The following is a 24675-nucleotide window of genomic DNA, read 5'->3' on the forward strand; positions in this document are numbered from 1 at the left end:
TATTTTTGAACTGTCAAATACAGCTTTTATTTACTATGATGATATTCTATTGTTGGGTGTACATGGGTGTAGATAATTATCTTCACTTGCTCGAGAAGAGAATAGAAGAGAATGAATACGCAAAGAAATAAATGATTTAATATATTATGAGACTTAAATATAAAAATTTAATGATGTAAGTTTATTGTTTAAATAAAATAAAGCAAAATCTAGTCCGGCGAAGCGGGCTTGGTACGCTAGTTATTCATAATTCACCATCTTAGTACCCATAATACAAGCTACGCTTACTTTGGGGCTAGGTGGCGATGTGTGTATTACCGTAGAATATTTGTTTATTATTTAATGCTGGATACTCTCTGGAGTTCCAAAATCCCCGGTCCTGGGCCGCCTCCCAGCGACTCTTTCGAATTTGTCTGTTCACCTGGCTGGGGTCCCACACTGCGTTTACTTATGCGGGGTGCGCTATTCCACCATATTGATGCCTAAACGTCTATCGGTTCACGGAGCGATTTGCATACCAAACTTAAAATGTTGAAACAATTGTAGGAAATTAGTTATGCATGCTGCCGGGAGCGGAGTGAAGTGAAACTCCCTCAACAACATATTTGTATATTTTTAGACCATGCAAACGAAAAAATTTGCATCATATTACCACTATTTTATTTTAGTTTCAAGTCTTACGAAAAAATTTAGTTAATAAACTAATATTGATTTATTTATCCATTCGTAAAGTTCTATCTATGCTTATATAACTGTTTGATAAAAATTAAGGTAAAATTAAAAAAAAAAAACCAAGTATCGATCAGCAATCTTATAAAGGCGCCAAAATAAATAAATATTAAAAAAAAAAACTTATAGTTATCCTTTACACAGTTGTAAATGCTTCTCTGATGAGAAAGCATTAGAGAAAAAGGTATTACAGTGTAAGTCACAGACATCGACTTATCCTTATTTACAAAATAAATTAACAACGTATTTAATAACTTGTTTCAATGTTCAAAATTCAAATGCGAGTTCAAATTCAAAAGTCAATGCCGAAAATTCAGTTTTATGTTAAGAGATCTTAAGTAATTTTATGTAAATAGCCAATGTCAAGTTATTATATTATAATAAAATTAGCGACACATATTCTAGCTCACAAGCTCCTAACTGAATATTAATGTTATCATATAAATATTAATGTTGCTGATTTCTTGAAACGAATATATTATACGTGTAGTAATTATTACATTTAATGAATTTTTATTTTTTTATTTTTTATGTATTACAATAAAAGTTATAGGCAACTAAAAATATAACCTTAGCGTTTTATTGTAAGGCCGCGTGGAAAGGTGCAGAATATGCCGTATTTCCGCTTAAGGTCGGCACCTTAAGCGGAAATACGGCAAACGGCAGTGCTGCTAAAGGTTGAAGGAACTTATAGTATTAACAATCTATATCATATTTCTGACTAAAACTTAGCTTTATACGGTAAAAAAAATCTTTATAGAGAAAATAACAAAGTTAACCCGAAATTTTGAAAAACAAGAAGTTTTGGAAAACACGTAGAATAAGTTCTACGTTTGTAGAGAAAACGACACTAACAATAGGAAAAAGGTATTGTTTGAATTATTGAAAGTCAACTGTCAAACCTTTTTTAGCAAAACTAAAATGTTGACTATAGCTAACTTCATGGTGTTGGTTTTTTTGACGGTGTGCGCGCGCATTGTAAAATTTACTACCACCATTTTTCCCTAACGCGCCAAAAGAAGTATGACTTCAATAAGATAGTGGTTATTGTTGGTTATTTATTAAAATCATGGGATAAAACAAAAAAAAAAGAGATACCGAGAGACATAACTGAGTATTAAAATCCGGCCAAGTTACTCCCTAAATGTCATATGAAAACAAGCTCGTCACCAATATTGTCAGTTGTTTTTTGTTATTAAAATACTTAGAATTAAAGGTTTTTATTTTATCTAAAAACGTTCCCAATACCGACAATTATATTTTTTTCCGTCCTATATTATTTTTCTTTATGGAAATTACTTCTAATAATGGACTTGGAAATTAATGAAGAAACTATTTGTAAAATTTAAAAAAGTACGAAAATAAACCACGGAACTACCTACCTCAATAACATACAAATCTAATAATATTTCAAGGTAGACTAAAAGTTTCTCAGATTAGCGCATTCACAATGCAAATCTAGTAATTCATCCAATCGATAATTAATGCAAAAGTCCAGTTTGATTTGCAGAAAAGTTATGGTAGGTTAGTTCGATTAAAAATTAATAATTCCATCAACCATACAAATTTGGAAATATCACACCATAATGATCTAGATTTGGCATGAGCGTTTGGTAGGAATTGGGAAAAACAATAGCAATGAAATTTCCGAATGAGAAAAAAAAATATTGTGAAATTAGAGTATCGATATTGTCGTTAAAATTAACATTTTGTATATAACGTATACTTTATAAATAAATCGAAAAGTAGAATAAACCTTAATTTATTTGTACAGTTTTCGTATACAACTTTAGATCAATAAATTATTAATGGGAGAATAAAAACGTCTGGTATCTATTTCAACAAATAAATATACGTACGTGCTGGCAATAAGATTTTTTTATATTAAAATCAAGTATATATATTTTTTTAAATAATTGCAATGAAAAAACAGGTATAACAAAACATAACTACAATTTCTACAGAAATAGAACTTTTACTTGCATTTACACTGCAAATAAGCTATTATATACCTAAATAATATTATCGATTCGAAAGTGCGTATGTTTGTATGCTTGTTTTGGCATAGATTTAGTTGAATGGACGGAGAGAAACATATGCTACTTTTTATCCCAGGAAAACAAATGGTTTCCACGGAATTCGTTGAAAACAATAATAAACGTCAAACGCGGACCACAGCTAGTAAGATATGTTAGTTTAGCTTACGAAAATTTTGTTTTTAAATTCCACTACAAGTTAGCCCTTGACTGCATTCTTAACTGGTGGTAACTGATGATGCACTCTAAGATGGTAGCGGGCTAACCTGTTAAATGGTTTCTACGCGACATCGCACCGGAACACTGAATCGCTTAGCGCCACGTGGTTGGCGGTAGGTAGTAACTAGCCACTGCAAAAGCCACTCCAGAGAAAATTCAGAAATTATAAATTCCCAAAATTTAATTTATTCCCCGCCCGGGAATTGTACCCGGAACCGCCTACTTAAATTCATAGCACTCACCGCTGCGCCAGGAAGGTCGCCCAAAAAGTTCCAAGAATACATATTTAATAGTCCAAAAAAATAACCTTTAGGGACAGATGGCTCATCTAAGTTGATAAATACATCGCAAAGATTGCTAAGAACACGCCCTGCAAAATGCGGCTAAAATGCTGTGTCATTAAACCTGAGGCGTAGGTTTTGAAGCCTTACGTGCCTGTAGTTACGGAACACTGCAGTGGCGTTTGGCCGAAGAAATAAGAACGGCGGTAGTACTTCTCGGGACGAGCTCCGTCACAAAAAAGTGTGTGTCAGCTCCGACGCACGACTGGAGTTTACTTTAAGTACGATTGTCGAAACATACACAATAAGAGTTTATTTAGCTGAATAAAGATTAATACAATATGAAAGGGTAAATTAAAAATCCTGTGCAATTTATTCACACACGGCGGAAGTGTAACTTCTTAAAAGTAGCCTACGGGAGATTGAAGTGGATGTAGATTATCAGAACTATTAGGATAAATGTAATGTTTATTATTTATTTTCCATGGTAACAAGAATAGGAAAAATAATGTATAATGTTTTCTATCTCACTCTGTCCCATATATTTATGTGTTTGTTTCTTTACCTAGATAATATTCGGTTTACGTGGTAACTTAAATAGGAAAAATAAGTTAATTAAACGAAAGCGACGTTGCATGTTTGCGCATCACCGTTGCCGGGCATGCAACGTCGCAAAGCGAAAACGTAACGAGGTCATTCATCAGTAGATTTTACTCCTCACATTTTTCTCATACCGGGCGCCTTATATATGAAAATCGATTCTTAAGGAGTAAACTCCAAAAAGCTCTGCTACTCTTAAAGTCTAGAAATTAAGTTCAGTAACACCCATATATTTCTGTTGCACATGAAATCCTAACTGCCTATCCAAGGCGTAGTGAATTGAGTAGTGGCCTTTGTTATACACATATTCAAATCAAAAATTCCAGTTCTTAATGACAAAATTATGTTTTTCGGTGGTATCTATGTAATTAAAGAGATCCGATAATAAATAGATTCACTATTTTATAAATATATCCTATTTGTATGCGTTGCAATATTAAATAGCAGCTGTTTGTCACATAATAATACCTTGACAGATGAATTCGAAATATTATAATTATATACCTAATCTATATATGCAGACATAAAAGCTAAATAATGTTAGGCCGTAAAATAAATCGTGGTAATGTTATTTTCGATAACAGTTTCTGAGACGTGCCATAGAAACAGTGATACTATTAGCATCGTAATCATTATACTATTTGATAATTTATGTAAACTATAAGATATTATCTAATGATATTATAAAGAGAAAATATTTTTTTGTTTGTTTGTTTGTACCGAATAGGCTCCGAAACTACTGAACTGTTATTAGTAAATAATAGAATATTTTTTCTTGCCTCTTTAGTTTTTTTGATGGGAATGTGACATGGGGAAAGTGTCTACAGTCTGCCAAATTTTTATTTTTTTTTATTTTTTTATGAATAAATAAATAAATATACTACGACAATACACACATCGCCATCTAGCCCCAAAGTAAGCGTAGCTTGTGTTATGGGTATTTGGTACTAAGATGCCTGATGAATATATTTATGAATTATATACATTAATACTTAGAATATACATATACACACCCAGACACTGAAAAACATTCATGCTCATCACACAAACAATTTCCAGTAGTGGGAATCGGACCCACTGCGGCTCATGCTGCGGCATCGGGCTCAGAAAGCAGGGTCGCTGCAAACTGAGCCAATCGTCCGTCAAAACAACATATATTGTACATGTACCTAATATCAAAACATACCTTGTTGTATTTCATCATCAATATTCACGCAGCTGTACACCAAGGCGTATGATTCGTAATCAGTGTCCAGAACCCAGTAATTTGCCGTAGAAACTGCTGTGAAAAAACAAAAATATACACAATATTATTATATCATTAAACCATAAAATGCATTCATATAGACCATGAAACTGAGAAGTCTGCAAACCGATTCCAAACCTCTTGCTTCTAGCAAACTCCGTACCGTGTTTAAATTGGCAAGAGATGATGCAGTCTAAGATGGTCCTGTTAGGTAGTATGGCAGTCATATTAAACTCATCCCCCTAACCGGTTTGTACGCGACACCGTACCGGAATGCCAAATCGCGGTAAATGAAAAGTTTGTTGGTGGTCAGGATATCGGCTACACTTTTGAGAGGCCCAGTTCGAACCTCGACGAGCACCTTTAGCTATTCCGTTTTAAGCAACTAAACGTTATTAGCTCTCACAGCGAAGGAAAACATCGGGAGGAAAACTTTCAGGAGGAAAGCCTTAAAGTTCTACATACTTAATGTTCTAAGTCAAAGTCTAAACATTGTTCAAGTAGGCATAGAATTTTGATGTTTTTCCAATGTCAAAATTCTATGTAGTTTAGAACAGTAGATCGTAATTATTTTTCTTATACCTAAGCTTTCTGAAAACAAAAGTGAGCGATCCCCTCAAATAGCCGTTTCTAGGTAACTCATATTATCGTCGGTATCGACCGATTGAGGTCTACTATCTTTTGTACAGCGTTCCAAATTCCAGGGTCCTGCGCCACTTGTTTTGTGTCTTTGTCGGTAAATGACGACATCTTACTGACAAGAACAATGTTGTCTCCTACAAGTTATCTAGGGTACAGCCAACCACGACTACAAAATGTGGCCAAAGAAAGCTGAAATCATATTTGTGGGCACCCAAAAATAACATGCCTATACAATCCCGGCACCCTGCCAAGCCTGGATGCCTTCCAGTGACCGTCTTAGACAAGTCCCGCAATAGTCGCTTCTCTACGAGGGGAGGTGTTACACACATAACATTCTAACCTCAGCAAATCGCGCTGTCAGCAACGATCCTCAAATCTATTGGAGGTGACCTGGATTCACTCACATCAATCGCGGTTCACCCGGGCGTAAAAATGCATAAACAATTTGCAGTCAAACAATTTGTTATAGTTTTATTTTGAATTTTTGAGTAATAAATTAGTTTTACATTACATTTGCACTTCTTTGCACCCTAACGTAAATTGCATACTTTAAAGTATGTACCTATGTACATTTAATGTGTATTACCAACTTTAAAATTTAACTGACGCAATTTTCGCAACAAACCTAATTTTTATTTTATCATCATATTAAAAGTTATCAGTGCAAAACTAAACTTAATTAGACATCTTATTACTATCTATTCATTTCTAAGCAAACATTCTAATCGCAAGTTCAAAAGTTATATTTCTTTATGATATAAACGAATTTATGATAACAAATGTTTTAGATAAACAAATAACTGTCTACAATTTTTTTGTTATTCTAAATTTTGTTTTATGATAAACTACTATCTACTTTAGCAAAGTTATAAGGTCAGAGGTGTTGTGTATCAGCAAAATTATTATTGGAAATTTTTACAAATCCGTTGTTGTTAGGCGAAACATTTGGTATCTACAATTAAATAACGTATCCTACTATTAAAAACATGTATCTAGCTGGTTAAAGAGCCATGTTTGTTTAATATAACTGAGACAAGAATGCTCACAGTCTCTCTTCTTGCAACGGAGTAGAATATTTTCACCATAGACTCCATTTGTTAAAGCGACATGTTTACTATTTTATGTATGGGTTCGATTCCTACAACTGGAAAATGTTTGTGCGATGAACATAAATGTTGTCTGGGTGTTTATATGTAAGTTATAAATTAAATATTCATCACTCATCTTAGTACCCATAATACAAGTTACGCTTAATTTGGGGCCAGATGGCGATGTGTGTATTTTCATAGTATATTTATTATTAATTTATTTTTTACTATAACTGAAACAAAAAAGTCAGTCTCTTTTCGGGCAACAGAGTAGAATTTTTTCACCATAGACTTAAATAAAAGGTAGGTAGGTAGGGATTTTATAAATTATTGCTTCTTGGTCTACCAATTTTTTTGTTTATGATTGTATCTCTTCTTTTGATACTGAATAATTTATATTCTGAATTCATATTCAAACGTCGCAACTACGTGTTAAAGCTGAATAATAAATAGCAAAGTGTCAAATGTTGTTGTTTTTTAATTAATGCGTTATTATTTTACTGCAGCGTGTTGAGGTTTTAAAGTCCAGAAAGCGAAGAGCTACGAACAAGCCTCTTCTAAGGAGACCTCCTTGTTGTCTTTCTAATTGTAGTCGTTGCATGTTATTTGGTTCTGTTATTTGTTTGTATGTTTTGCATGTAGAACGATACTGAGCTAGAAGCTTTTGAGTAATACTTTGTGCTACACAGATTGAATATTATACTTTTAATTATATTTGAGAATAGGAGTACTAAAAACGCGAAGCTGACACCTTATATTTGTTTTAACATGCAGACTATTACACCTAATGTTGAGTATCATCTCATGATCTATCAGGAATAAAATCTTTTCTTATTTTTCGTAAGCAGTGACGTGCATACAGGGTATGCAGAGGTTATGCAGATGATATAAAATAAAGATAATCTCTAGTATGATTTATATAAACGTAAGGGTATCTATAACTCTTACAATGTCTATCCTTTAGATTTTTATTACTGGAAATTTATATAATTTTGTATATTCTGCTGGCTTAGTGCATACCCTGTGCGTACCCTGTATGCACTGTCGTAAGATCTCCAATATGGCTTGATTGATTTAGGTTTTTTTTATTTAATCTTTTTTTTAAAGATTCAATGGAACCGCTAAAAAATCAAACAATTTTTTTTTTATGGGAATTGCAACTTGCGTTCTTTGGGTGGTAGGTGCAAAGCTAGCAAGTAAAAAAAAAGTTTTTTCTCAATCGATATTTCTGAGCAATACTTACAGTCTGTACCAGCTATGGGAAAGTTGACTGTGAGCTTGGCACTTCCATCGGCAGAAGCCACCCTGGCCACGCCGTTGATGCTTAAGAGTTGTTCACCCACGACTTGAGTGTTGAAAACGTCGACAAATCCATCTTTCAGCGTGTAGCGTGCGTTATTACAACTGCCTGCTTGAGATATCGAAGGGTAGGACTGAATGTTGTGCCAGAGACCCATGTACTGAATAACAAAACAAACAAATTCAATTATTTTAATTTAACTCCTGGCTTATATTACATACTAATATTATATATACATATATATATATATATATATATATAAACAACGTGTTAATGTAAATCGATATATAACTTCACAGGCTTTAGAGGTACATTATTTACTGTCTCTGAAATTAATCTGAGAAACCGAAATCTTTATTAGAAAATAGTTTTATTGAGTAAACCACTGCCATAGTTTTTACTAAAAGGAATCAGATACAGCTCTAACATCACATGTAAAATTAAAATCGAGTGACTTGTCACTTTATTAGGTACGCGTCGCGTAGCGTAGGTACTATGCTTGTGTCGGTCTTTTATCTTCAATAGGGTTGTCATAAGTAAATTACCTTCTCTTTGCTTCCCCAGTACTAGTTGGTATATGTTTTTTTTCGTTTGCGTGTTGTTCACACTTGAAATATTCTATCATGAAGAATAACTATCATTTATTGAAGTATTTACATATTGATAGTTTTATGTTAATGAACATAGTTATCACCATCACCTCACAAAAAACAAAAAAATACTTATAAACTTTTTCCTTCGATAGGCCTTTTTGAATAAATACATTTTTTATTTGATTTGATGTAATAAAACATCAGGTCGTAAAGTAGACTGAACATAGTAAAGATTTGGTAATAAAGACCTCCAAAACTTCTGGCATACCTAAATTAAAATATGTAAAGAAAAGAAACTCGTCGCCAAATGTCTGCAGTGTATGCATATTGTATGTCTGCATTAATTAGCAATTAAAATTTATTTTTGATTTTAAATTATTATGTTTTGTTAAGTTTATAAGAATTAAAAAAAAATCGGAAATACCTTCCGTGTATTATATCCTAGTACCTACCTTTAGTTTATTTTGCAATAAAAAGTTTAATGTCTTAAGAATCGTTGTTCAAAAAAAGACTATCAGCTAAATTGCAATGTCGCCTCACTAATTTTTCGGATTTTCGTAAAACTTGATATTGGATAGAATCAGGCGTAACTTTGCGGAATTCCATTAAACAAAGTTTAATTTACAAAACTCCGCGAATAGCAGGAGAGTCTGTATGGTGTAATTTACAATTTCTTCAATCTTTGTACTCCACACCAAATAGATCTTCGGTAATGTACTCTCTACGCACGTTTCGCCCCGACACCGGAGCATCCTCAGGAGACGTTGGCTTTACAATGGATAATTTTTAAGCATTGTAAAGTCAACAGTCAGTTTGAGAGGTTGAAGAAAATGTACATTATACCTTACAGACTTGTAAGAGGAGTTGTTTTGTTTTTTTATGGAGTTTAGCAATTAAGCATTATTTTCATAGGCTCACCTGATGGTAAGGAGTAAGCCGTAGCCTATATATAGAAAACACGTCCTACAAATTGCAGCCCATGTGCGTGAAATTACACTGACCAACACGCCCTGTAGACCAGAACACAGCAATGCTGCTTGCCGGCAGAAATAATATGGCGGGCCTTAGTCCATATAAATGGCTAAAATTAGTTTTACCAGGGCAGCATAGCTAGCCAAGGGCACCTTATTATCCGCCCAGTTCCCGTCAACCTGAGGCGTAGATGTTAAGCTTCATGTGCTTCAAATTACACTGACCAACACGCCCTGTAGACCAGAACACAGCAATGCTGCTTGCCGGCAGAAATAAGATGGCGGGTCTTAGTCCATATAAATGGCTAAAATAAGTTATACCAGGGCAGCATAGCTGGCCAAGGGCAAGAACATGTCCCGGATGATGAGGCTTTGTTTCCAGGCTCGTAATCCCAACCAGACATGACATCAAACAAGCTACAGCGAACGATTGGATGACGCAAGGCAAGGAAAGAGAAACATTGAAAAGGTTGGGGAAGGCCTTTACCCGGGAAGGGGCTCATATTTCCTAACATAAGCATAATAAAAATGACTGACTAACCAAACTAACAATATAGATTTAAGTATATAATTGTGTACTAACTAAATAACAACATTTGTAAGTATTTTAAGAGATGTGAGAATAAAAAGGCTTTTTATTTATTTATTTAACCCCAACCAGCCTGTTTTTCGTTTGGAGAAGACCCACAAATAAGCCAAGATGATGAAGATGTCACAGGACTTACCGCAGTAGCATTAAAATTCTTCATTACTGGTATGTTAACATCGCATTGTCCACGAAAGATGACCGGCGTTTTTGGTGCTGGCTCAGGATAATAGAAGCAACTCTCATCGGTCTGGTTATCAACGATAAAAAAACGCTTGTTCAAATCGGGTTCGCGATTTATTACTTCATCAACCGCAATTTGCGCTTCATTTGTCAATTGACGTGTTCTGCTTAGGATCCAGGCGTTTACTGAAAATATAATACTTTTTATCATCATCGTATTTAGGCGTCATTGAGGAGTGTAGACCTCCCTGGCGCACTGATAAGCGTTGTGGTATATGATGAAGGTACCGGGTTCTAGCTTCGACTAGGAAAATTTGGAGATTAATAATTTCTAATTTTCTCTGGTCTGGTGGTCGGCTTTCGGCTCTTTACCACCCTATCGACAAAGACATCCACCAAGCGATTTAGTGTGCCAAGGGCCAAGTAGCAGTGAATTAAAAAAAAATGCTACTTATGCCCATTTTGACTAACTTAACTTTCACTTATAGTTATCACCTAAGAGTTGGTGGAGCGTTTTTTGGTGAAATAAACGAAAAAATACGTATAAACTTTTCCTTCTAAATATATAGGCCTTTTTGAATACAACATTTTTGATTTGATCTGGTGTAAGAAAACATTAGATAGTAGACTGAACAAAGTAAAGATATGGTAATAAAGACCTCCAAAACTTCTGGCATACCTAAATTAAAATATGTAAAGAAAAGAAACTCGTCGCTAAATGTTTGCAGTGTGGTGAAACGTTTTTTTCTATAAACATCGCCTAAATCATTAGGCATACGATTAAAGCAATTCCTAGGTTTAGTAAAAACGGGCATTAGACTCTACCGGGGTCGCGTGGCATTTTACTATAAATATATTTCCGGTCTCATATATTACGCAGGTTGTTTTGGTCACTCTGCCAATTTATGTATATTATAGTCGTACATATTAATTTTGTGCCGCAACAAGAAATCCAATATTCTAGAGAATAATACCTGTAAACTTACCTTGTTTTTGATTATTAGGCAGATTGTTGCAGTTATAAGAGATCGCGTAACTGTCATAGTCAGTTGCTAGTACGTAGAGCGGAGAGTCGACGAAAACTGTAACAAAAATTATCATAAGTATTATTATTTTTTATTATCTTGATTCATTTAGGAAGCACCGTCTTCTCACATCACGCCAACGCGGTCATTATGTACAAACCCTTCCGTTGGGAGAGGACATTAGACCAACTTATTGCTTTAAGCAACATGTAACAAATACCTGTTATTTTCTTTATAAAACTAGTAATAAATGTAAACATGGACGTTTTAGTTTGCGTTCAACAAATTAAATTATTGCTCATTATTATTGATTGATGTTATCCTTTTTGCTTCACGCAAAAAATTGCAAACTTTTGTTTCTTTTAGTTACAATTCTAAACGTGTCTCGCCCATAGTTTAGAGGAAAATTAAAATGAATCCAGATACCTTAGGGAAAACTGAAAAATGGTAGGTAATAGGAGCTTGTACGGAAGTATAAAATTTCGATGAATTGTATTCAAGAATTCAGAAGTATTTTCTTGTAATTAAGTAGGCTTAAGTCATACTGTTTTGAATCGTTCTTAGCTCAGACTTAATATATTATACTATTTTTGTAAGATTAGGTGATGGTGAAAATCTGTTTGTTCAAATTAAAACGAAAGCCACCATAATATTTAATTTAAGAACAAAAAAAAAAGATATAGGTAGGTTTTGCCGATAAATATTTTTTATTATTTTATTTTTGTCCTCACCAATAAATTTGATTATTTATAATGGACACTAAAGTGCAAAACTAGACATTTAAACGTCACCGACTGTATAGTATTATCATATATTATGCAAGTATACGCATAGACATAATTATTTATATAGACCTATAAAAAGAACATTAAATACTAATTTATTTATTATTTAAGTTCTACGCCACAGTAGCTTACTTAGTTTTGGGAGGTAGTAACCGAATTAAAAAATAGGAAAGATGGAATTTATTTGGTACGCGAAGATTTTTTGGCATTTTATAATAACAGACTAAGACTTCGCAGGACATTCAAGGAATACTCCCTTCAATATGCCGCCCGGTGTCGATAAACCCGAGGCGAAGTTGTAAAGTTTTTCGTGCTTTCAAATAAAAAAAAAAAACTGTTCGGATTTCGGCCTTCTACTACCATCTATCCTCTCTCGGGCTTTAATTTCTAGGTTATAATGACGGCAGAGTGGCGCAGTGCATTCTGAGTCCAAGGTCTTAGGTTCCATTCCCACAATCGGAAAATGTTTGTGTGATGAACATCAATGTTTTTCAGTGTCTGGGTGTTTATTTATTAAACTCTTTATTTGTCTACCAAAGCATTAACATCTATAAAATATAACAAAAACAAATATTAAAATACATACATGCGAATACATAAACTAGTGTACACAAATAGATAAAAAGTAAATAATATAATTTATAAATAAATATAAAAATAAACTAATATATATAATAACAACACTTACATATTTAAATACTTTAACATACAATAAATGAGTAAGTATATACATGCTATTAATAGTTGTTAACAATATAATAAGCCTTAACTGCTCTTTTAAATATCGCCAGTGATTTGGATCGTTGTATGCTCAATGGAAGGGTGTTTATCTGTATATTATAAGTATTTATGTGTATTATATTCATAAAAAAATATTCATCAGCTATCTTAGTACCCATAACACCAGCTACGCTTACTTTGGGGCTAGATGGCGATGTGTGTATTGTCGTAGTATTTATTTCTAATATATTTAATAATTTGTGGCTCCTTCCTACTTTGACAAAAGACAAATATTTTTGTAGTAGTAGGTACAGTAAAGATTGTTTTATTTTTACAAATACTTACTGAAGGACTTATTATTACTAAAATGATGGTATGTTACTTGCTGAGAATGTATACTCTGTTAGGCATTTTTTTAATCGGTTGAGTAGATGATTAGTTTATCCATTACACACGAACGTACAGACTATTTTTATGTTTCTTCTGGTTAACATTATTAAAGATACGTACATAAATCAATCGCGGACTTAAGTTTATACGGACTGCCAGACACGGGTGTAGTTGTAGTCTTTAAAATTATAATTAGTCAAAGATATAAAAGATACCAAATGAACGAGCAAAAAATACTTTTACACTACACACTTTGTTACATACTAGAAGCTTTTTGCGACTTTCTGTTCCCGCTTTTTTTCCATTTTCTCATAAAAAATTAGCTTAAAACAGTCCTTATGAAGAACTTGTCCTATGAAAGTTATCGGCAACGGACTAAAAAAAGGCTACGATTCAGCAGTTAAAAAATCGGATAGAAAAACAAAAACTTAAAAACGTATACTTGTTAATGCGATAGTCCAAATAATCGCTATTTTTTTGAATTGTAGCTAAATTGATGTAGATATTAAGGTAACTAAAAATAATAACATGAAATTATATAATAGATGTAGAATGTCAAAGACAGACATAGCAATTTTATTTATTTGGGTGGACATAGATGTTTATATATATTTTTTTTATCTCTATTTTATCGCAACAACATCAAGAATAATAGCTATCTACTTATGTAAAACTTGTTGCTATTATGATAGCCGCTAAGTGGCTAGAAAAAAATAAGAACTATTTACTCATTTATCACCAAACGACAAGCATTTAAAAACCTACTATTTAACATACAATTTGCATGTAACATTTGGATACTAATATTATTTTTAATGGCGCGCGAAAATAAGTAGGTTTTTGTTTTAGCTTTTATTGGTTCAGTATTTGCATAAAGAATCTAAGGAAGCTCGCGAACTACGCGGTTAATATCACGCCTTGGGACGCTTATCGTCGGATGGCAGCAGTGACGTGATGATCGCAATGCTTTCAGGAAGCTTACACTCCTAAAGTGAAGTATTTGTTTTATGGTTTCGAAATAATAAATCCTTATTTTAGGTATGAAAATCTATAATGCCCGTTCAGCTTTCTTAGTCTTTATGATTAAAATGAAAGAAAAAGAGCCAAACAACCCGCATAGGAGCTAAGCTCATAATCCTTAAGACTTTATGAAAGATAAGATAACACGTTCCAAGCAATGGGACATAGGCTAAGAGCTCAGCTAAGATGATGGTGCTTTCATTATTGGTTAAAAAATACGCAATTTTAATAACAGAAACTTAAGGCTGAAGATTTACATTATACTCGTATATCAAAAATATAGTCATTTTTTTAATTCAGGTTTTAATTAAATCTATGAAAAATGTGTTTGAACATTCTGAATGAGCATATTACATAAAAAGGTAGCGCGCAACACAGTCGCATCAACGTCAAACTAAGACATCCCGAGTAGTGCGCGAGGTGCCTAAAGACCTACCCATAAAACTACTTCTTGGGCCTCTTTTGATTTTTATACGTGTGCACCAAAGAATATAACGTTTTATGTATATATTTATCTTCTGATATTAATGTTTCAATCTAAAATATTGGCAAATTTTAATAAATCTCAGTCATAAGAAGTGGAAGTATCATTTGATTAAAATCTACTATTGTCTTGTCAACACTATTGTCTGACCCAAAGTAATTAAACTAGTCATCCTACTAACGAGTATATTATAAATGTTAAGGTGGATGTTTGTTACTCAATCACACAAAAACGGCTGAACGGATTTTGATGAAATTTAGCATGCATGTAGCCTTTGACATGGAAATTAACATAGGCTACCTTTTATACCGATTCGTTAAGTACTTCCCGTGGGAAAATTGAAAATTGAATTGTTTACGAGAAAAGCCGCGGGCAGGCAGCTTTGAAATTCGGTATGCATGTCACCTATGCTATGGAAAAGGACATGTTCTTTCTATACCAATCTCTATTAGTTCCCGTGATAAGATTAAAAAATTGAACAAGCGCGCGGGAATAAAAACCTTGATCCAAGCGAAAGAAGTCGAGGGTATCAGCTAGTGGTATATAATTTCATAGTGACATCGTGTTATATCAAAATCATATAATGCCTTGCTAGTCAACCGTTTAAATTTTCTTTTTAGTAAAGGGTAGTGTAGCAAAGTTCATACCCCTCACAGAATTCAGAACGTACACTTTTGTTTAATTTTTTTTTAATATATATATAGGGAGAATTCACGTCATCCACACCACATACAAATTTGTAGGTTTAATTTACGGCACAAACAAAACCTGATGGTAAGTGGAAAATCATCGACCATAAACAGAGTAACCCAGGGCACAGGACATGTCGGAACATGTCCTTAGTAGTGACATGTGTCCATCTTCCTGAGGCGTAGGTGTTAAGCGTCGTGTGCCTATATATTGCACCGGCCAATTTAAACTAACCTCCTTATAATATTCCCTATCCCTACTTTAATATTATAAATGTGAATGTAAGTTTGTTTGTTACGCTTTTATGCAAAAACTACTGAACAAATCATCATGAAACTTTGGAAACTTATTTTTAGAGGTAATAGAAGCAATATTGGATACTTTTTATCCCGAAATTAAGCTCAGTTCCTTTGGGAGAGGTGATGACAAAATTTGACGGTTTTACACTGGGACTATATACAAAATGATAGAAATGTTCTTCGTTAACCTTTAGCATATAAATCAACTAACAATGCGACTTCGATTCGTCCTATAACAATTACTATTTTTTTTAAGTGATAGGAGGAGCTGAGACTGGTCAGACAGTTATTGTATTCAGATATTGTTTACGCGAATAGATTTTTTATTATAAAAGAATACACAACTTAAAAATTTCAGTACAACTACACCTAAATTTAATGTCCAAAAAACAAAAACTAACGCAGACGAAGTCGCGGGCAACAGCTAGTAAGTTTATAATTTTGCCCTACCTATAACAGCGGGATTTGAGAGGATCCCATATTTACCAAAAACCTTTCCTACATTGTAAAATATTAAAAAAAAAACAAAATCATAAACTGCATAGTAATAAGATTGTGAACTAGATAATTTTTTTAAACGGTATTATTACAAGTGGTTCGCCTCGAAAAAGATTTCGCATTATGAGATTTTTTTTTTAAGCGTCACGCCTTCGGTTACTACCTTATGGATTCTTTTAAGGAATTGAAGTTTCAACTGTTGTTAGTATTTCTTATTGAACTACATGTTAACTGACATTAAGGACACAATAAATACAGGCATTGAGATAGCATCGACAACATGCATTCCTACTTAAACAACCGCCCAAATCGACTTTTTAACAGAGAAGAACATATGTTGGCTTACACGTTATTCATCAGTCTGATCAATTCTGTTGGTTATTGAAATTGAAGCGTAGTTTACAAGTAGTTTTGTTTTATTATTCTAAGCTATAACCAGAGCAATGACCTCTATTATAAACCAGAGAAATAACTGTAACCCGCCAGAAACTTGTTGCACTACATTGCAACTACAGTTCCTTGTCTATACAAGCACTACTTTACGAGAACATAGTATTTGTACCCGTCTAGAGTGAGGTCGGGCTGCAATTTTATAAATGTAGGTGCGGCTTTATCTAAAATACGGTTCTTGTCTTTGGCAAATGACAGTTTTTTTTCAGTTGTTTTTTGTCTTGGTTCCTTTTTTCACCTGTCAAATTGGCATTAATTATAATTGCAAATTCATCTCTTGTTAACGTACATTAACCTTGGCCTGACCTTCCTTTGTTATTTTTTTTTGCTGTGCCCACCTTCTTGCTAGTTTTGATATTAATTGTTGATTTTTTATTGCAATATTAGAGGGATTAGGCAACCTTTTTGTTAATTGAAGGAAACGCATTTGGGGTGCTAATGATTTTTTAGCCATTCGTGAAAATTAATTATCGGGTGTGAGCAACGCAAAATAAGAGAAAAACCTTACAAAAAAAAAAAAACAACATAAGTAAAAAATTAAAACGTTTTTGGAATGCCGGACATTTTTAAAACGGATGCCAACAATTGGAAATATGGACTGGTGAATTTAATTTAATTGGTCAAATTACCTTGAATACTGTGTGAAGATTTACTTATTTCAAGTTGACCACTACAAGTGCCTGCATGCTATGGACCATTAAATTGTTACAAGTATAGTTCTATTTTTCTTAAACTCTTAATTATTTTATTAAGACTAACATGTGACAATAATCGGTAAAGCCTACAGAACTTAAAGAAGTCAAATTCAATGTACAAAGTGTAATCCCTAACAACCCCTCTCCTTTTGCGAGGAGACCAGCACGTCGAAGGCAGGAGACAAACATTTTTTGCCCCGATTATATCCACTCGAAAAGGATAAAATTTACTTATCCACCTGCCCAAGTATGGCTGTGGGTCTACAGCTGGGACATGACATGGGAAACAGAAATTTAATCTATCAAATCTTCAAAAAAGGCGGAGGTTCTAAAAAGTAAATATATTTTTTTTACCTCAGGGTCATTTATTAATCGTCATGGAAAATACTTTACTTGTTGGAAACGGTATACGGCTTAGAACTTGTTCCATTTTCATCAGATAAAGATCTATAGGGTATCCTGAAATGTACCGCTGATTAATAATTTTACTCATATACAATTTGGATATTATTTCCACGCACACATGCTCGAAGAGTGGATTAAACTGTGTGAGAAGGTAAACATTTTGCACTTTCCCCGTGGAAAATATATTTCATGCCCATTTCCTTGCTGTGATGATGATATGTTGATTCACCTTCAGCAGTAGGCCGTAGCTTTTCCGTTTACAGATGCTCGATTGCAACACATTTTTATAAATGTCAAACCCGTACGTTGAGCTTTTTTACAATATTCATGAGCACACGAACAAATCCAAACAAGTTGGTTTCAAGTTTGTATATTATCTATGGACTGGATGTTGCCTATCTTGTTATACTATCACAATAATTAATAATTCATACTTTGATTGTTTTTTAATGAACAAGACTTACTAAACTTAAAGTAGCGTTATGCTATTTAATACTATTATATATAAATATCATAGCACTAGCTTTTGCCCGCAACTTTGTCCGCGTTTCTATAAGTATTTTAAAAATTGCTTGGAAATTGCCCTATGATCATATCCAGCTATTCTTATGCCACAATTTATTTATTTATTTAATTGAACGCCGATTGGGCAGTGGACAGCGACCCTGCTTTCTGTGTCTAGGTCTTGGGTTCGATTCCCACAACTGGAAAATGTTAGTGCGATGAACATGAGCGTTTTTCAGTGTCTGGGTGTTTATATTATATATATTATAAGTGTTTATGTATATCTATATATATAAAAGAAAGTCGTGTTAGTTACTTCACTTATAACTCAAGAACGGCTGAACCGATTTAGCTGAAAATTGGCAGGGAGGTAGTTTAGAGCCAGGAGAAGGACATAGGATACTTTTTATCCCGTTCGACATCATTCCCGTGTGACTTGACATGTAACGTCAGTCACTATAAAACGTGGTATAACAAAAAAGAATCAGACTTGGAATAACAAAATTGACGTATAATGACAGCTATGTAATGACGTATGGATGACTATTTGATATTTGTAAGAAATCAATAATATAACTATTTCTATTAAATAAATAATTAACATTATTGCCCAATTGCCCATTCGTATAAACAGTGAAGTGAACTATAAAACTCGGTATGGTTAAAAATTTAAGTTTTTAGGTGAAGTGAAGTTTAATTAATAATGCCGCGACCAAGACGATCGAATCTTTCCCGACAAAGCCGTGATGCAAGAAGAATACGAAATACTGCAAATGAAAGGACTGAAGAAGAACAAGAAATTGCACGTGAACAGCGCCGCGATAGTATGGCTCGACTTCGTGCTTCTCAATCACGAGAGCAAAGTGAAGCAGCCCGTGAAACAGCTCGGTTGGCAATGCAGAATCGTCGAGCGAACAACAGAGGTCAACAAATAGATAATTTGCGACGCAGAACAAGATATTTATCAAGTGCTGATTTGAATCGAGCAGCGTTTCAATACGATTGCAGCAATGATTACAGCTTGTTATTCATAAAAAATTATCTTAGTATCCATAACACAAGCTACGCTTACTTTGGAACTAGATGGCGATGTGTGTATTGTCGTAGTATATTTATATTTATTTATATATTATAAACGGCATAGCTGTAAAGAAGTGCGTGGTTAACGAAAGGCATTTCCTTAATCAAGCTTGACTATTTCCCGGATTCTTTTCCTTAATCAGAATTTTATATCCATTTCCATATATAATTTTATTTCCTCAAAATTTTATAAAAACCGGCCAAAAAATTATAACCGAACATAGGTGACAAAGAAACACATTTTCAGATTTATAATATTCGTATGGATCATCTCGAAGGTAATTTTAAATTAAGCAACACGTCAATTTAAACAATGTATTGAAATACATAATTGAAGACATCGAGGTTAGTTTATATTTGATGAATTTCTTAATACTAAGGTTGCTTCGAAGCTGTTGGCTCCGTTTTCATCTTAAAAAAATTGAATTATTTGTTAAATTGTACACAACTGCTGAGTTTCTTACCAGCTTCTGCGCGGTAGAACCTGACCTCAGAAAAAGTGCTAAAGTTACAAGCTGTTCGGGCCTAAAAATCTTAAATTATTAATTCTAATAACATTTGATTTTAATTTCAACTTGATATTTCTCTTCTTCTTATAAGTTCACTATAATTTAGGACGGTCATCAAAGCGTGCCGCTACTTTAGTGTTATGTATATTTCTACAGTGTTAGGTGCGAATCTAAATTGTTACTTAATTAAAGGTTAATACTGGCTAGAACTATTCGTACTTTGTTATGAATATTCATTTTAAAAAAGTTTAATTGCTAGTTTTTAATAAAAAAGTCTTAAACGCTATGCAAAATACGTTTACATTTAAAAGCGTTATTAAAATTTATTTACTCACTTCCAGGTCTTATCTCTAGTGTCACCAGGAGCTTAGCACTGTTGTCTGTGGAACTGACAACGGCTCTGCCCTTTATTACTTCTAGCATTTGATTGGCCACTTGGCTATTCTCAACGACGACGCCACTGTCAGTTAGTGTGTATTTGGCTCGACCGCATTCGCCCAGCTGGTTTGCAGAGAAGTAACTTGATATTCCGAACCATTCTCCCATGAACTGCAAAAATTTAAACAAATTGCTGAGTAAGCCTTTAACTATAGTTCTGCAACTGGAGCCGCATCGTGGAGGGTTTTTTTGCAATGTTATTGACGGACATGCTCCACCTGATAGTACCTAATAGTTTACAAAAACGTCAAACAACTTCGCAGGGCATCCTAGGTTAGTTCTTGCAATGTTCCGTCATGTGCCCCTAACCTAAGGTATAGATGTTTCACTCAGGCTGTAATTGGGGCAGTGGAGCTTTGTTGCACTTTCGTTAATAAGACCTTTAAGGATGTCCTGGTTCAGTTAAGTTTACCAAATTCGATAGGCCATTTGGAGATCTATTTACTACTAGCGTATACAGCCCGCTTCGCCGGGCTAGATTTTCCTTTATTTTATTTAAACAACAAACTTACATCATTAAATTTTAATTTTAGTCTCATAATATATTAAATCATTTATTTCTCTCCGTATTCATTCTCTTCTATTCTCTTCTCGAGCGGGTGAAGATCAAAATTCAAATTAAAATTCAAAATTTCTTTATTCATGTAGGCCTATCACAGGCACTTATGAAGCGTTCATACATATTTGTTTACATAATTGTAACGGGATGGTGATAACTTCGTTCGCCAACTTAAATCTAAAGCTACGAGGGTTCCAAACGCGCCCTGGTCTAAGAAGAGCCCACAACAAACTTAGCCGGGTAAATTTATTTTTTTGTTATCACCATCTTCCAGTAAATTTATATTAAGCTATGAAGCTAGAGCAATTCACACCCAAGCTTTTTTATTCAGTGTTGCGGACAACTTCAATTTGTTAAGTGCATGACAACTTTGAATGCAAGCAATGACATTTTTTACTTTATCAACTGTATTTATAAATGTTACGATAACAGTTCAATAGGGAACCAAGGAAAGTCCCTGAAATAAACAACAATCTAGAACGAAGTAGATTTTTGGACTTACCCCGGAAACGTTGAAGTTCTGAACCACAGCGATATTCTCATCACATTGACCGGGTAATATGACATTCTGTCCTGGTGGGATTTCGGGCAGAGTCTTGCATGCAGTCTCCGAATGGTCTACAGGCGTGAGGTGGTCTCTTGTGATGCCAAACGAATTGAACAAAGATTGGTTCATCAAAGCTTCTATCATGCCTGTGGGAAAGTACGTTTCTCTTCCCAACTGCCATATTGTAACTGTAAAGAATTTTTTTTTGTAAATTGAAAGGCCAAATGAAATAATTGCGAACTTACCTTAGTCAATAACTAAGCTGGTGACAGAGTTAAGGTTTTTTGTCTTTCAATAATTTAACCCCTTTTGTATACTTGGATTGAGTAGACTTGTCCGGTTAAGAAGAACGGTTTTCTCTATAAATGGGACAACGGAATCCACACATAAGTTGTTTACTCATTGTCGATTGTTATTGCAATAATCTTTAGTAGCAGATTAAGTATTTTAATAACGTTTTTTTGTAAATTAAAGATTAAAACCTAAACATTTATTTCCTGACATATAAAATGATATTATTTTATTCGGGGTATTGTAATGATCATCGTCGCAATATTCCTCCTCAAGTCTGTATCAAAAAGGGTACGGTCGATTCGATGCCAACTTATAGTGATTCTAATTAACGATTGATATATCTAGAAATATACATACCATTTCTTGTTGAACCATTATCTTCGCATGCGAAAGCAATCGCGAAGCTTGTATAATCTGTTCTCAAAATCCAAAAGTCTTTAGCTGTAACAAAATATTTAAAACCAAAGCTGTAATCTACTTTCAAAAAATAAATTCTTCAACATGAATTCAGAATAAATTCAGAAAATTATCACAGTAATTTGTCACACCCTTAAACGCAGTGTTGGATCTCCTCCAAGTGAACAGGCGACATAAAACGAGCCGCTGGAAACAAGCGGCCCAGGACTATGGTTCTCAATAAGTTCAAAGTTTATATAAAACGTAAGCTTACAGAAAAATCCTATTATAACATTAAGGATTATTTAAACGATAAAAAAGCTTGGGTGTGAATTGCTCTAGCTTCATAGCTTAATTTAAATTTACTGGAAGATGGTGATAACAAAAAAATAAATTTACCCGGCTAAGTTTGTTGTGGGCTCTTCTTAGACCAGGGCGCGTTTGGAACCCTCGTAGCTTTAGATTTAAGTTGGCGAACGAAGTTATCACCATCCCGTTACAATTATGTAAACAATTATGTATGAACGCTTCATAAGTGCCTGTGATAGGCCTACATGAATAAAGAAATTTTGAATTGAATTTGAATTTGGTTTTTGGTACTTCCTATAAAAGATTTTCCTCCAGAAGTGGACCTATAGAATCTTTGTGATATTTTTTTATATAATACTAGCTGACCATATATAGGGGGATGAAAAATAGTTGTTGTCGGATTCTCAGACATACCGAATATGCACCTAAAATTTCATGAGAACTACCAACACCGCGACACGAGAATTTTATATATAAGATGTATTTTAAGCGCAATAGTGTTACTACCTATACCCATTCTGAAATCATCATCATCATCATATCTAACCATCACAGGCCTTCTACAGAGCACGGGTCTCCTGTCACAATGAGAAGGGGTTAAGGCCGTAGTCCACCACGTTGGCCCAGTGCGGGTTGAACTCCACATACCTTTGAGACTATTATCGAGAACTCTCAGGCATGCAGATTTCCTTATGATGTTTTCCTTCACCGTTGAAGAAAGTGATATTTTAATTCCTTAAATAGCACATTACTTAGAAAAATTAGAGATGCGTGCTGGTATTTGAACACAGCCCCCCGAAAGTGAAGTCGAGCTCTTTATATCACCGGTACATTCAACTGGTCTAAAATGGTTAAACGGATTTTGATGAAATTTGGTATAATGAATGATGAAGGTAGAGATATAAATAGATTTTAGCACTGCGGTTTTATAGTTGTTAAAAGTACTATGTTGTTTAATTTGACGCTCATAACCGCTAGTTAGAAATAAAATCATTCTTTCCAATCAGCCAATCAATCAATGATTATTTATTTGTTAAATTACTTTTATGGCGCCTTTATCCAAACTTCAAAGTTATCTACCTACATACGAAAATTCTCAACTATGTTATCTTCAAACTGTTATCGCAATTAACTATTCATTTCTGAAAATTGGGAAGTGTATCTCTGACGTAACTAGCCGCGGCCAAATCCAGCCCCCAGACCAGAGAAAATTGCCCCTTCCCCTCTTATAAGGCCACAGTGCTTATCATTGCGCCAGGGAGTTATTATATCCTATCTACTATCACGCGTAGAATGCTTTGGCTACTTAAGCGGTTCAGACTATGAAAATGATTGCGGTATAATCACAAGTCGCAAATGACTCCAAGACGATAAAGTCAGGGTTTTGTCTTTGACGAACACGTTGCGTCATATCAAAATTTTAAATCTCTTCGCTATTGAAGTATTTCACAACATTTTGAAATTCTAATATACTCGATAAACGTTAACGGATTAACGTTATTTACTTAAATGACCGTATTATTTGATTTCACGCATATATAAAAAACTGATACTTAATTCAAACAGTGACGAAGGTTTGATATCATTTATTTTTATGTAAATCAATCCCTTCTAATATAAAAATGCGAAAGTGTCGGTTTGTACTTAACTTCGCATTAACAAAGTAACTGATTTCCCGTACCTCGATATTTATTTGGCATTTAAAAATATGGAAGCTTTATAGTAGGAATCTATATATTTCCTGTTAATTACCTACTTACTACTAATATAACTATTTACTATCAATCCATTATCTATCTGTTGACTTTTTACACATATCTTTTTACAATTAATTATCTAAGCCGTGTGCTTTGCACATGGTTTGCATAATTTTTTTTTACGTTATAATTAACTGGCAAAGATGGTAAGCCAGCCTGATATTAAAAGGAAAACCACTAAAAGCCTTTAAACAGAGCAACACTTCGCAGGATATGCGAGGAACGCGTCCTACAAACTGCCAATTTGTGTTCATTATCTTGTGGCAAAGGTGTTAAGCGCCATGTAATGAAACCGGCAACCACACGCTTCGAATTCAAATTCAAAATTCGTTAATTTCAAGTAGGCC

The 24675-nt window shown here is 33.9% G+C and overlaps 1 protein-coding gene across 1 annotated transcript in view; it reads right to left on the minus strand.

The window, feature by feature from the left end:
- LOC120632183 overlaps positions 1-24675 on the minus strand; it is an 80090-nt gene that overhangs the window by 49735 nt on the left and 5680 nt on the right. Inside the window, exons 3-11 of the mRNA XM_039901990.1 lie at positions 22224-22307; positions 21528-21760; positions 20360-20577; positions 14860-14871; positions 13358-13366; positions 11461-11510; positions 10431-10660; positions 8085-8301; positions 5052-5147 (exon numbers count right to left, since the gene is read on the minus strand). Coding sequence (XP_039757924.1) covers positions 5052-5147; positions 8085-8301; positions 10431-10660; positions 11461-11510; positions 13358-13366; positions 14860-14871; positions 20360-20577; positions 21528-21760; positions 22224-22307 — 1149 coding nt within the window. The remainder of the gene's footprint in view (positions 1-5051; positions 5148-8084; positions 8302-10430; positions 10661-11460; positions 11511-13357; positions 13367-14859; positions 14872-20359; positions 20578-21527; positions 21761-22223; positions 22308-24675) is intronic.

This window comes from Pararge aegeria, chromosome 19 (genome assembly GCF_905163445.1).
Source record: "Pararge aegeria chromosome 19, ilParAegt1.1, whole genome shotgun sequence".
NCBI classification, from domain to species: domain Eukaryota; kingdom Metazoa; phylum Arthropoda; class Insecta; order Lepidoptera; family Nymphalidae; genus Pararge; species Pararge aegeria.